Below are 12,504 nucleotides of genomic sequence, written 5' to 3'. Positions count from 1 at the left end.
GAGGAAGCGATGGAAGCGGGGGCACAAACGGCCTCCAGCCGGAGCCCTCCCTCGTGCCCGTGGAGGCAGGGCCTGCCTCACGAGGAGAGAGGCTGCACAATGGCGACCCTGCCCTTTACACGGGGCGCTTCACTTCTGTGGCGGTCCGGGCTTCCTCCACAAGCATTCCTGGTTGCAGAGCTCCTCACTCCCGTCCCTTCAGGCTGTCTCCTCACAGCCAACAGCAGTCCCCTCCCCAGGTCTGCTCTCCAAACCCCACGTCTGGCACCCAGCCCCCGTGTGCACCTGCAGGCACCCGTCTCAGGCTGGGTGGCACAGGACTGTGGCACGGACCATCTGCATAGGTCTCACTGTGTCCTGCCTGCCACAGACCAGTTGCCGGGCTCTCCTCTGAGTCTCCAAGTCTCCCCTTCTGTCCCAGCTGATCTCCCTGCCGGTGAGGAAGCTTCCCCAGGTGTGGCAACCTCTCCTCACCTTCATCTCCCTGCCAGGGGTACAGGTCCCATCCTGCTTCCTCTCCTCTTCCTTTTCCCTTCTTCTATCTTTCATGCTACTTGGTTATGTGGGGATCTTTCTTGTCCTTTTAGGTGTCCAAGGTCCTCTGCTAGTGTTCAGCAGGTGCTCTGGGAGAATTGTTCCACTTGTAGATGTATTCCCAGTGCATTTGTGGGGAGAGGGCAACTCCACGTCCTCCTACTCCTCTGCCGTCTTGGAAAAAGCCTATCTCCCCTTTAATAAAAGCATTCTTTTAATTTTTTTCTGGAGTCTTATATTCAGTATACTAAGATAGGAAATGTTGATGGGCAACTATCAATGCCATGTTGTTGATATAAGGAGAGATGTTACTAGGCATTCAGAATTACTTCACTGTTTTCCACCTCTGGTGGCCTTCTCATCAACCCCATTGCCTTCTGGAACAGGCCGGCAGAGGTTTTGAGGAGTAGGTGGCTGTGTTACTTCTTTCCTGCTCATGTGAAGGTAGATCTGTGTGGCTAAGCATCTGAGTAGCTGAATCTTAGCTATGAAGATGCAGAAATTGTCACCCCTGATTGATGCAGGATTCCAAATCCATGTAACCCCTTGTGATAATAATATGAAGATGACAGCAGCCCAACAGTTGTTGAGTACTTACTCTAGGTACTGGGCCCTATGCTAATAAGGACTTTGTAAGCATTTTATCATTTAATCCACAAAAAGCCTCTATGAGTTATATACCATCCTAATTCCCATCTTATTTATGTGGAAGCTCAGAGAAGATAACTTGCCTGAGATCACACTGTTAGTAATCACATCAGAGCCAAGACACAAAAGTCCATAGGTCTCTCAGATTCCAAAGCTCTTATCCATTACGTTAGACCTGAATTCAGAGATCATCCTTCAGTATAGAATTTGGTGGGGTGGGGGGGAGTTTCAGTTTCCTTGGAATTTTTCTCTATAATGAACTCTGTCATTTGATTTACAGGAAAGAACTGTCAGACTGTATTGGCTCCCTGTTCCCCAAACCCTTGTGAGAATGCTGGTGTTTGCAAAGAGGCACCAGATTTTGAGAGTTACACCTGCCTGTGTGCTCCTGGCTGGCAAGGTAACAACATGGGAATGGGGAAACCAAGAGCCTTAAACAAGGTGGTCAGGTTATCTGATGACACGGAGGACCTGGTCTTTTGAGGCTTGCCCTCTTTTGTTAAGAACGGAGGCCATGTATAGAAGCTGCTAACTGGAATGTTTTAGAAAGCCTTTCCGTTTTGCATGTCTCTGGGGCTAGAGGACTCCCACCAGAGTCTAAACCATGATGCTCTACAGGGCATTGTAGCATCAACTGCTAGGGGCACAGAAGCCTTCAGGGACTTCCAAAAGCAGGAGACCAACCGGAATATCCTTGGGGTAGCCCCACCTACCCCAGCTGAAGCTCAGGCCCCACATAAATTTCTGTGGGAATCGACTTCCAAAGACTGGACCGTTCATTGCCCCTGTGTTTCCAGGTCAGCGGTGTACAGTTGACATTGACGAGTGTGTCTCCAAGCCCTGCATGAACCACGGTCTCTGCCATAACACCCAGGGCAGCTACATGTGCGAGTGTCCTCCAGGCTTCAGTGGTATGGACTGTGAGGAGGACATCGATGACTGCCTTGCCAGTGAGTATGCCAGCCTGCTCCTCAGCCCCCGAGGGAGAGGAGAGCATAGGGAGCAGAGCAGAACTCAGCGGAGGCGCTCGCCTCTCAGTGCCGAGACGGGCCGTCCAATAGTTTACCATGTGTCTTTAGTCTTTGTACTTTAAAAATCTTCATTTTGAAGCCAGTGGCTTTAGGAGTTAAGGCAGGGTAGTCCCTTCTAAGTATTGCCTTACTGATTTTTGTACATTGACGAAGTGGGAACAATGCTATGACAGCTTTTTTAGAAAAGCACATCTCTTGAAGTATCATTAACATACAGCACACTGCCAGTATTTAAATGTACCAGTCAATAAGTCTTGCCGTACGACAACTGAAACCAATACTCAAGATACTGAACATGTCCACCCCCCTGAAAGTATTCTCATCTCTTTTGTAACTTAACTCTCCTTTCCACTTTCCTGTCCCAGGCAACCAGGGATCTATCTCTGTCACTATGGATTTGTGTGAATTTTTTTACAGTTTTATATAAATAGAATCATATAATGAAAACTCTTTTCTGAAGAGAGGGAATATGAGTTCTAAAGGTTTTACTGAGTAATTCTGTTTTGTAATCTTGCTAAACTCACTTATCATTAATTCCAGATTAGTATAGCTTCTGGTTTAGTTTAGATTCCTAGGATTTTTTTATAGAGATAATACACTATGTTATTTCTGAATAAATACAACTGCTATACCTTTTATTTCTTTTCTGTATTCGTTTATTTCTAAATCTGTACGCATTTTATTTATTTTTCTTGCATTATTGCACTGACTTCAGTAAATGCAGAATAGAAGTGGTGAGAGAAGCCGGTCCTGCCTTGTTCTTGATTCTAAGGGAAAAGCATCAAATTGAGGAATTTACCTCAGTTTACCTCAATTTGGTGAGAATTTTGCAATTTACCTTCAGTTGGCTGAGAATTTTCTTCCTTTTAATAATGAATGAGGGTTACTTTTCTTTCAGATGATTTTTCAGTATCTCTTGAGGTGGTAATACTGTTTTTTAAGGTCTTTTGATGTAAGTGAATTATGTTAATTGATTTTCAAATGTTGAACTGACCTTAAATTTCTGGGATAAATTCTACTTGGTCATGATGTGTTATCTCTCTCATATATTGTTGGATATTATTTACTCAAATTTTGCTAAGGATTTTTGTATCTGTGTTCATGGGGCATGTTGTTCTCTAATTTTCTTATACTGTATTTGTATAGTTTTGATAAGAGGGTGATGCTGGCCTCATAGAACAAATCAGAAAGTGTTCCCTTTCTATTTTCTGGAAGACTTTGAGTAGAATTAGTATCATTTCTTCTAAACATCTAGGCCTGGAATTTTCTTTCTGGGAAGGTTTTTAATTATAAATTTAATTCCTTTAATAGGTGTTCAGGGTATCTATTTCTGTTTCATTGAGCTTTGGTGATTTGCATCTTTCAAGGAATGAGTTTTACTTTATCTAAGTTGTCAGAATTGTTGGCATTGAGTCTTTCATGATATTCCTTTATTGTACTTTTAATGTTTATTTTAAAATGGGGTTATTTCCCTTCTCTTATTTCAGATATTGGTTATTTATGTCTTCTCTCTTTTTTCATCTGGTTGCTCTTGGTAGAGCATTATTGGTTTTAGTAATCTATCTATCTGTTTATGTATTATGTGTACTTATGTATGTAGGTATGTATTTATTTATAATCTTTTAAATGAACCTAGTTTTAGTTTCATGATTTTTCTCAGTTGTTTTACTGTTTCCTATTTCATTGATTTCTGCTCTTTAGTCTTTTCATTGCCTACTTTAGTTTTAGTTTGCCCTTCTTTTTCTAGTTTCTTAAGATGGAAGTTTAGATTTTGTTTCATTCTACTTCTTCTAAAATAAGCATTTAATGCTATCCATTTTCCCTCAAAACACTGCTTTAGCTGTATTTCACAAATTTTGACGTGTCATGTTCTTTTCGTTCAGCTCAAAATACTTCCAGGTTTCCATTTGGATTTGTTCTGTGACTCATAAGTTATTTAGAAGTGTGTTCTTTAGTTTCCAAATATCTTTTGTTGCTGATTCCTTCCAGGTAGGTTTTGTTACTGATTTCTAGTTTAATTCCATTGTGATCAGTGAACATTCTTCACATGATTTGATTACTTTAAATTTATTAACGCATGTCATATGGCCCAGTGTATGGTCTGTCTTGGTAAATGTTCTGTGTGCATTTGAAAAATGAAATGAGGGAAGAAAGGAAGAGAGGGAGGGAAAAGAAAGCAAAGATAGATTAGCGCAGGGGGCTGATTACTATCTATTCCATCCTACCCAACCCACTCCACCACCACATACACCTTTTGAAAATCTTTATTGATACTTCTGAGATTCTGTGTATTGGGGCATATATTTGATTTACAAATGGAAGTTTGTGGGACAAATACAAGTTTTATGACTATTAAGTTTGCAAAACTGTTAGTGGTGTATGGAGAGTTCATTCCAGGTATTAAACAGATTCTTATTATTAAGAATCTCAGGGAAGTGTTACTGCATTCATTTTCATAAATGGAGGAGTCAGGGCAAAATAGATGCAAAGAAAAGTCAGAATTGTTTCTGTTCTCTGTGTGACTCAGTGCAGGGTACTCACCTTTATGAGTCTAAGGTTAACTTGATGCTGCTGTTCAGAGTTCTAATTCTTGTGTGCGATGGCTTAGATCCTTGCCAGAATGGAGGTTCCTGTGTAGACGGAGTGAATACTTTCTCCTGCCTATGCCTTCCGGGCTTCACTGGGGACAGGTGTCAGACAGACATGGATGAGTGTCTGAGTGAACCCTGTAAGAACGGAGGGACCTGCTCTGACTATGTCAACAGTTACACCTGCAAGTGCCAGGCGGGATTTGATGGAGTCCACTGTGAGGACAACATTGACGAGTGCACTGAGAGGTGAGCAGCCCGTGTCCTCAGGCACCAGTGTCTTAGGGGCAAAGGGAGAAACAGGAGGAAACTACAGAGCACAGTACTGGGATCAAGGGACAGGCATAAGGCATCCACTTGGATCCCACCCCATAATCACCTCTTATTTCCTGGTTCCTGAGTCCTTGTAGACATCTAGTTACAAGCTCAAAGGTTAGAGGTTGAAAAACTTAGTGAGAGGGCTTCCCTGGTGGCACAGTGGTTGAGAGTCTGCCTGCTGATGCAGGGGACATGGGTTTGTGCCCCGGTCCGGGAATATCCCACATGCCACGGAGCGGCTGGGCCCGTGAGCCATGGCCGCTGAGCCTGCGCGTCCGGAGGCTGTGCTCTGCAACAGGAGAGGCCACAGCAGTGAGAGGCCCACGTACCGCAAAAAAAAAAAAAAAAAAAAAAAACAACTTAGTGAGATGGATCATCATTTGTTGCTTGCATAGGGAACAGAAAGAGCTATAATTCTATTCCATATCCTTTTGATCTCTTGTTCATTTTAGTTGACAATTAAGAAATGCCTATTTCTTTGCAGATTTGTCATCCCTTTTTTTTTTTTTTTTTTTAATTTGTGGTACGCGGGCCTCTCACTGTTGTGGCCTCTCCCGTTGCGGAGCACAGGCTCCGGATGCGCAGGCTCAGCGGCCATGGCTCACGGGCCCAGCCGCTCCGCAGCATGTGGGATCTTCCCAGACCAGGGTACGAACTTGTGTCCCCTGCATTGGCAGGCGGACTCTCAACCACTGCGCCACCAGGGAAGCCCTGTCATCCCTCTTTAAGTAATTTCTGGGAGGTTTGTTTCTTTTTTTATTATCAACAAATTTGTTCTGTTTCTCTTCCATAAAGAAATCTAGAGTCAAGAGCTATTTATTTAACACTTCCCTTATAAATTAAATTGACTTAGGGATAAAATGAAATTTGAGACATGGAAAGCTACAGAAGCACGGGGTAAAACTTGGAAACCTTCACTTTCTTTGGGAACCTCAGCCTCTAATAAGCTCAGACTTTTAAATACTCCTCTAATCTTTTTGGCTGTGCAAAGGAAGCTGAGATTCAGGCTGACTGGTGCCCATTCTAGTTTGGAAAAAGGTAAAGTTTACTGGATATAGGAGTTTTGGGTGCTCAGGAGTATTTGCCTCTGTAATATCTTAGATTCCAGGAACCTTAGTTTTTAAATAGCAGGTCAGAGGAACCAGATTGCATAGCTAATGTTGTTCTCCCTGTTTGCTTGTTAGCTCCTGTTTCAACGGTGGCACATGTATCGATGGGATTAACTCCTTCTCTTGCTTGTGCCCTGTGGGCTTCACTGGCCCCTTCTGCCTCCATGAGATCAATGAATGCAACTCTCATCCATGCCTGAATGAAGGAGTATGTGTTGATGGCCTGGGTACCTACCGCTGCATCTGCCCATTGGGCTACACTGGGAAAAACTGTCAGGTAATTAGACTCCATCCCATTCATTCAGCTCCCTCAGAATAGTTGAATATTACACCTATTCCTTTTCTAGGCAGAATAAGCCCCACCCAAAAGAGAAAGTTCTGGGTCTTAGGGATGTCCCTGAGATAAATCTGGACAGCTTCTTAATAGCTGGTAGATTCCAAAATGGTGACACTGGCAAGATTACGTGGATTAACAAATATAAAATTGTTATAACAGGCTAACCAAGAACTGCAGAAAATGCATGTGGGAAATAAGCACATAGATATCATTTAGGAAATACAAAAAGGGAAATAAAGAACAATCAAAATACGATTTAAAAAATTCAGGTACAACATCTAAGGGGATAATGAGAACTATCATGTCTTGCAATATTGTAACAGTCTCAAAACCAAGCTATTCACATGTCTTTTAAATTCAACTATTTATAATAATATACGTTTTCATAGACTCTTATAAGGGAAGGATCCCTCAGAGCTGACTGGTCTAGCCTTTCATTTCGTGGAAGAAGAAACTGAGCCCCAGAGGGGCAAAGTAACTTTTCCAAGGTTGCGTACCAAACAGCATTGTGTTTAATTTTATGTAGCTTTACCTCTCAAACAATGGTACATGATAGAATAACAGCAGTCCAAAGAACTTAGGAATAAATGGCCACGTTTAACTAGACTTACAGAGTACACTCCAATAAGGCTTTGCTGTAAGCAAAGGTGCTATAAGCTCCTCTGCCTGTTAAACAGCTTGTTGCTGATTCTGTGGATCAGGAGGGTATTTTTTTTTTTTTACATCTTTATTGGAGTATAATTGCTTTACAATGGTGTGTTCGTTTCTTCTTTATAACAAAGTGAATCAGCTATACATATACATATATCCCCATATCTCCTCCCTCTTGCGTCTCCCTCCCACCCTCCCTATCCCACCCCTCTAGGTGGTCACAAAGCACAAGCTGATCTCCCCGTGCTATGCGGCTGCTTCCCACTAGCTATCTACCTTACGTTTGGTAGTGTGTACATGTCCATGCCTCTCTCTCGCTTAGTCCCAGCTCACCCTTCAGGAGGGTGTTCTTCACAGGGCTCCTGCTTGTTCTCACAGTGCAGACTACAGGTGCTCGTGGAGCGCTCTGCCCTTCCCCCTTTCTTTCACAAAAGGTCTGTACTGTTGAGTATGGCCTTCCTCTCCCCGGGGGCCAGGCCACCCCATGTGAGTTTTGGAGAAGGTGCTAGTTCACTTACAGTCTTTGTCTCATGCTTCTCATAAGCCTGAGTTTCTCCCATCAAATAAGCTCTTTGACAGTTTTTAGGTTTATTAACAGGCTTTAAGTCCTTTCACTCTATTCACCGCAGACAGACTTGATCAAGCCCCACGTGGATTTCTCACTCAGGAGCAGCACGTAGGAGCTGTCTGACAGCTTTAACTCTCTCTTTCTTTCTAGCCCCATACGGTGGCCATGTTTCTAGACGTAAGTGTGGCATAGGGGATAACTTAACCTCTTGGGCTTCCTCAAATTCTTAAACTTGTGTGGTAAGAATTTTTAAATAGCAGAGCTAAAAGGAATTAGACTGTATAAAATGATTGGATTATCTGGGGACAGTGGATCTAAGGCTTGGGTGAGGGCTCTTTTTTTAAATTATTAATTAGTATGCTTTCCTTTGATTTCTTAAAATGCAGTGTAACTTTTTTTTTTTCGTTTCTGGTGTCTGAATGTTGATGTATGTGTATGCCCCTGTTTCAGACCCTGGTGAACCTCTGCAGTCGGTCTCCATGTAAAAACAAAGGTACTTGCATTCAGGAAAAAGCACAGTCCCGGTGCCTGTGTCCGTCTGGATGGGCTGGTGCTTACTGTGACGTGCCCAATGTCTCCTGTGAGGTTGCGGCCTCCCACAGAGGTGAGCTGTGCCCCCTCAGACTCAAGGGTCCGTCCACAAAGTATTGACTGACCAGCAGCGTTTTAGGGCAACTATTGTTATCATGGGAGGAGAGGGAAGGGAAGACAGGAGTGGATGGAGAAGACTCTGGAGAAAGGGTCTGAAACAGAAGGTGAAAGGGCAGAGAAACGGCTCTAGAGATTCCAAAAAGAAAGGTATTTGAAGTGAAAGGAAGGCATATTCCACTTTCAGGGCTTGTTTATTTTTAATATAAAGCTGGTACCGAGGATTGTGAACTAGACAATAATAAAGTTTGATGTGTCAACCGGCTTAGATTAGTTGGTCTGAACCTGACGTGTTGTATCCCCTTCTGTGATGTTTCTTCCTCCACTGGGTTTCCCAGGGGTGCCCGTTGACCGCCTGTGCCAGCACTCAGGCATCTGTATCAGTGCTGGCAACTCGCATCACTGCCAGTGCCCCCTGGGCTACACCGGGAGCTACTGTGAGGATCAGCTGGATGAGTGCTCGTCCAATCCTTGCCAGCACGGAGCCACCTGCAGGGACTTCATTGGTGGATACAGATGTGAGGTGAGTAAGATGAGCAGGGAGAGGTCAGAGACCTCCCAGAGGACGGCACAACTCCTAGAACATTAGCATATTGAGTTTAGCTGCTTATGTCTTATTTTCACAATTTATAGATTTTTTTTTCCAGTTACAATTACAGTGTTTACTAATGACTGTTTTTTTTTCAGTCCCCCTGTGCAATAAGTTAAAATAGCTCTGGTAAGATAATTTTACAGAGCTCTGGAACCATCTTCCACAGGGCTGCTTCCAGGATTCAAAGCCAACCTTCGCCCGCTGTGCATTTCACAGTCCCACCCAGCCCTGCGGCTCCTGGTATTTCCCTGAATAGCAGTTGAGATAGGAGAAGCCACTTTGAGGCGTGTCCCTTTGACCCATGTCATCTTTGTATACAGTCATTGATCAACCAACTAATAATTCTCTCAAAAAAATGTTGCTTAGCCTGTTCTGTGTAGTGTCATACTGTTACATGTGTATACTTGAGGATGTGTGTGTCTTTTAAGGGACAGGTCATGTCTTCTTAATGTCTGGGCTGATAATGGTTAGATCAAGATTTTAACAAAAGACCAGAGACATGGATTTGATCCCAATTTAGACCACCAAGCAACACTGAGAAAAGCTTTGCTTGTCTACTTATCATAAATGAGCCAAAGATGGCATCTGTATATTGGTCCCTAAGTTGTTTATTTCTTCACAGCAGGCTGAGACCTGGTAGCTCAAAAACCACTGGAACCAAACTCAAATTTTGACACATCCAGTTGTTTTAAACATAGCCTTAATAAGTAGAATTTAGCCACTTAGAGCCTGCCTGCTTTGTATATTCTGCAAACCTGCACCAGACACTGCTAGCCATAGGTAAGATAAGCCCCAGGACATGAAGATACCAAGCCACAGCTGCCCTTCAGAGCTCTCTGATGCACAGACCTTGGCCTGGCTGCTGAGTGATATCACCAAACACGTCAGCCCCATCTCTGTAACCCCCTTCCCTCCAAGTTCATCTGCCCTCCTCTCCTTACCCTCTTTCTCCCTCTGGATGATCTTATGCTGTGAGGGACTCAAAGCATTTCCCAAATAGAGCCACTTTGTGGTCGGTATCTTCTTTCTTGATGAGCCCTAAAAGCCCTGGAACCCCTACCTCTAGCCCAGCTAGCTAGCCCACCTCTCTGGGCCCTCACCCCATACCAGTCAGTTTCTCACACTTAAACATGTAGTTTCCTGAACCTGGAGATCAATACATGTGATATCTTTACTACCATCCACACATACCGTTAGAGTGAGTCACAGGGTCCTCATCACATACAAAGGAATGCATATTTTAGGGGAAGCCTGCACACAGGAGGGACGAAAGTTTTGCACAGGCATCATCGGAACTATCGCTCAGACTATTCAGTCCTTGCCTTCCCCTTCAAGTGGCTTTTTGTCACTTTCGGCTGGAAGTGATAAATGCCAGTAAGATGTGAGCTAACTCTGCACGAGATTGTTAGTAGAGAGTGTGATGATGCCAGAGAAGGGTACAAGGGCTGGGGGAAGAGGGTCACAGGTAACTTACCAGATCTCATTTGCTCTCAAGGTCTGTGTCCTACAATGGGCCAATATTTCTTGTTCGTTTTGCTTGCTCTTGGCAGTGTGTCCCAGGATATCAGGGTGTCAACTGCGAGTATGAAGTGGATGAGTGCCAGAACCAGCCATGCCAGAACGGAGGCACCTGTATCGACCTTGTGAACCATTTCAAGTGCTCCTGCCCACCAGGCACTCGGGGTATGAAATCAGCCTTACCTGTCTTCCATCCAGGGAATTCTCTAAGTTATAAATGCATTTTTAGTGTTGAGTGGGTTTTTAAAAATCAAGCATTATCTGAATCCTGGTAATTCAAGCCATTTCATTCATCTCTTGCCTAGCTCTGATGTTCTGACTCCAATTCTGTCTGGTTGTTGTTGAGATCCGTGAAACACAGAACGTGAAAATGACATAAGGTTGCAACAAAGTTAATCTGGTTAGCAAGATTTCTTGGTGCTTCTCGGGAAGACAGCTAGTGGCCTCTTGCAAAAATAATTCATATTTACCAGCTCATGTTATTTTTTTAAACTTGCCAAGTTTTGCCTCCATAAAGTGGGGAAATGAATGACATGAAAACATTTGCCTGTTTTCATAAGGCCAGGGGAGAACACTGATGGCCCAAGACTGTAGCTAAGAATTGCAGTAAGACCTAATGAGATACAACCCTAGGTGGTGGGTGATGGAGCCATCATTTTGCCAGGGGCATTCCCCTGCCTCCAAACAATCTCTTGGAAAGAGCTTAGAGTATTGTTTTTTGGAAGAAATGTAGTTATAATGGTACCTGCTCTGAGCAGCTTGTGAAAAAAAGAAAAAGTAAGAGCCATCCACAATGGTGGGAAATCGATTCTCATTGTCAAAGAGAATAGAATGTTAGAGAAATATTTATACTGTCTTAGACCTTTGTGTCAGTGAATTTTGGTAATTTACCCTTCTTGAGTTCAGACTTTGGCTAAATTAAAATGGAAGAGTACCCCACTAGTAGGCTAGTTATTGAGCAATGAGGTTAATGGGGAAGAAAAAATTAGGGAGAAACAGCCTTTGAATATTTGAAGATTTGTCCTGTAAAAGTACTGAGTTCTCTGCTCAGTACCTGAAAGAGAAGTAGAAGTTAATTTTGACTTGCTGTTAGCTTGGTCCTTTGAATACTTGTACTGTATGGGACAAGCTGTGATTCTGGTAGTAGCAAATTAAACCTCAAATCTCAGTGGCTTAACACAACAATTTTTTTTTTTGTCACTCAGATCAAGTCTGAGTGTGTTGGGCTACCTCTCTTTATATTTTAGAAATGTGGCTTGCAGCACGGGGCCTCCAAGACCTCCACAGCAGGGGAAGAGGGACAGACTTACAGGGTCATGCAGCAGCTTTCAATACCTCAGTCTGGAAGTGACATCCATCACTACTGCTCACAGTATACTGGCCAGAAGTAGTAAAATGGTCTCAACCTGGCTTCAAGGGAGACTGGGAAACGTAGGCAAGCACATGGATATTCATCTACACTAAAATCTCTGCTATACCATTAACTTTTTTTTTTTTTTTTACCGTTAACTTTTTATTAATTAGAGGTATCAGTCCTAGAATGGATCGTTTCATAAGGCAACGAAATTTCTCTCTTCTAACCATTTGTTAAGGATGGCTGAAATGATAGTTTTGCTATTATTATTAACAGTCTTTTTCTTCTGGTACTTTGAGTGTGTCATCCCATCCCATGTGATTTGACCTCCATTTTTTTAATGAGAAATTAGCTGCTAACCTTATTGAGGATCCCTGTACATGATGAGTCTCTTCTCTCTTGATGCTTTCAAAATTCTCTGTCTTTTGTGATGTGTGTAGGTATGGATCTCTTTGAGTTTGTCATACTTAGAACTCATTGAGTTATTATACTGTTGTGTTTGGTTAGATATGTGGAGTGGTATTTATTTCTCTCTGGCCCTTGGTGAACATTCCAGAGGACTCTCAAGTCCCACAGCCTCATTGCTAGAGTTAACCACTATTGCTTTT

The 12,504-nt window shown here is 43.0% G+C and overlaps 1 protein-coding gene across 3 annotated transcripts in view; it reads left to right on the top strand.

The window, feature by feature from the left end:
• The window catches only part of NOTCH2 (notch receptor 2), a 178,152-nt gene that overhangs the window by 144,812 nt on the left and 20,836 nt on the right, over positions 1–12,504 (top strand). For all 3 annotated transcript variants that reach the window (XM_067727445.1, XM_067727448.1, XM_067727447.1), the window contains 7 exons: positions 1,463–1,582; positions 1,980–2,132; positions 4,822–5,050; positions 6,304–6,505; positions 8,235–8,388; positions 8,771–8,955; positions 10,575–10,707. In XM_067727445.1, coding sequence (XP_067583546.1) covers positions 1,463–1,582; positions 1,980–2,132; positions 4,822–5,050; positions 6,304–6,505; positions 8,235–8,388; positions 8,771–8,955; positions 10,575–10,707 — 1,176 coding nt within the window. The remainder of the gene's footprint in view (positions 1–1,462; positions 1,583–1,979; positions 2,133–4,821; positions 5,051–6,303; positions 6,506–8,234; positions 8,389–8,770; positions 8,956–10,574; positions 10,708–12,504) is intronic.

This window comes from Pseudorca crassidens, chromosome 2 (genome assembly GCF_039906515.1).
Source record: "Pseudorca crassidens isolate mPseCra1 chromosome 2, mPseCra1.hap1, whole genome shotgun sequence".
Classification (NCBI taxonomy): Eukaryota; Metazoa; Chordata; class Mammalia; order Artiodactyla; family Delphinidae; genus Pseudorca; species Pseudorca crassidens.
This window is presented reverse-complemented; position numbering and strand designations above follow the sequence as displayed.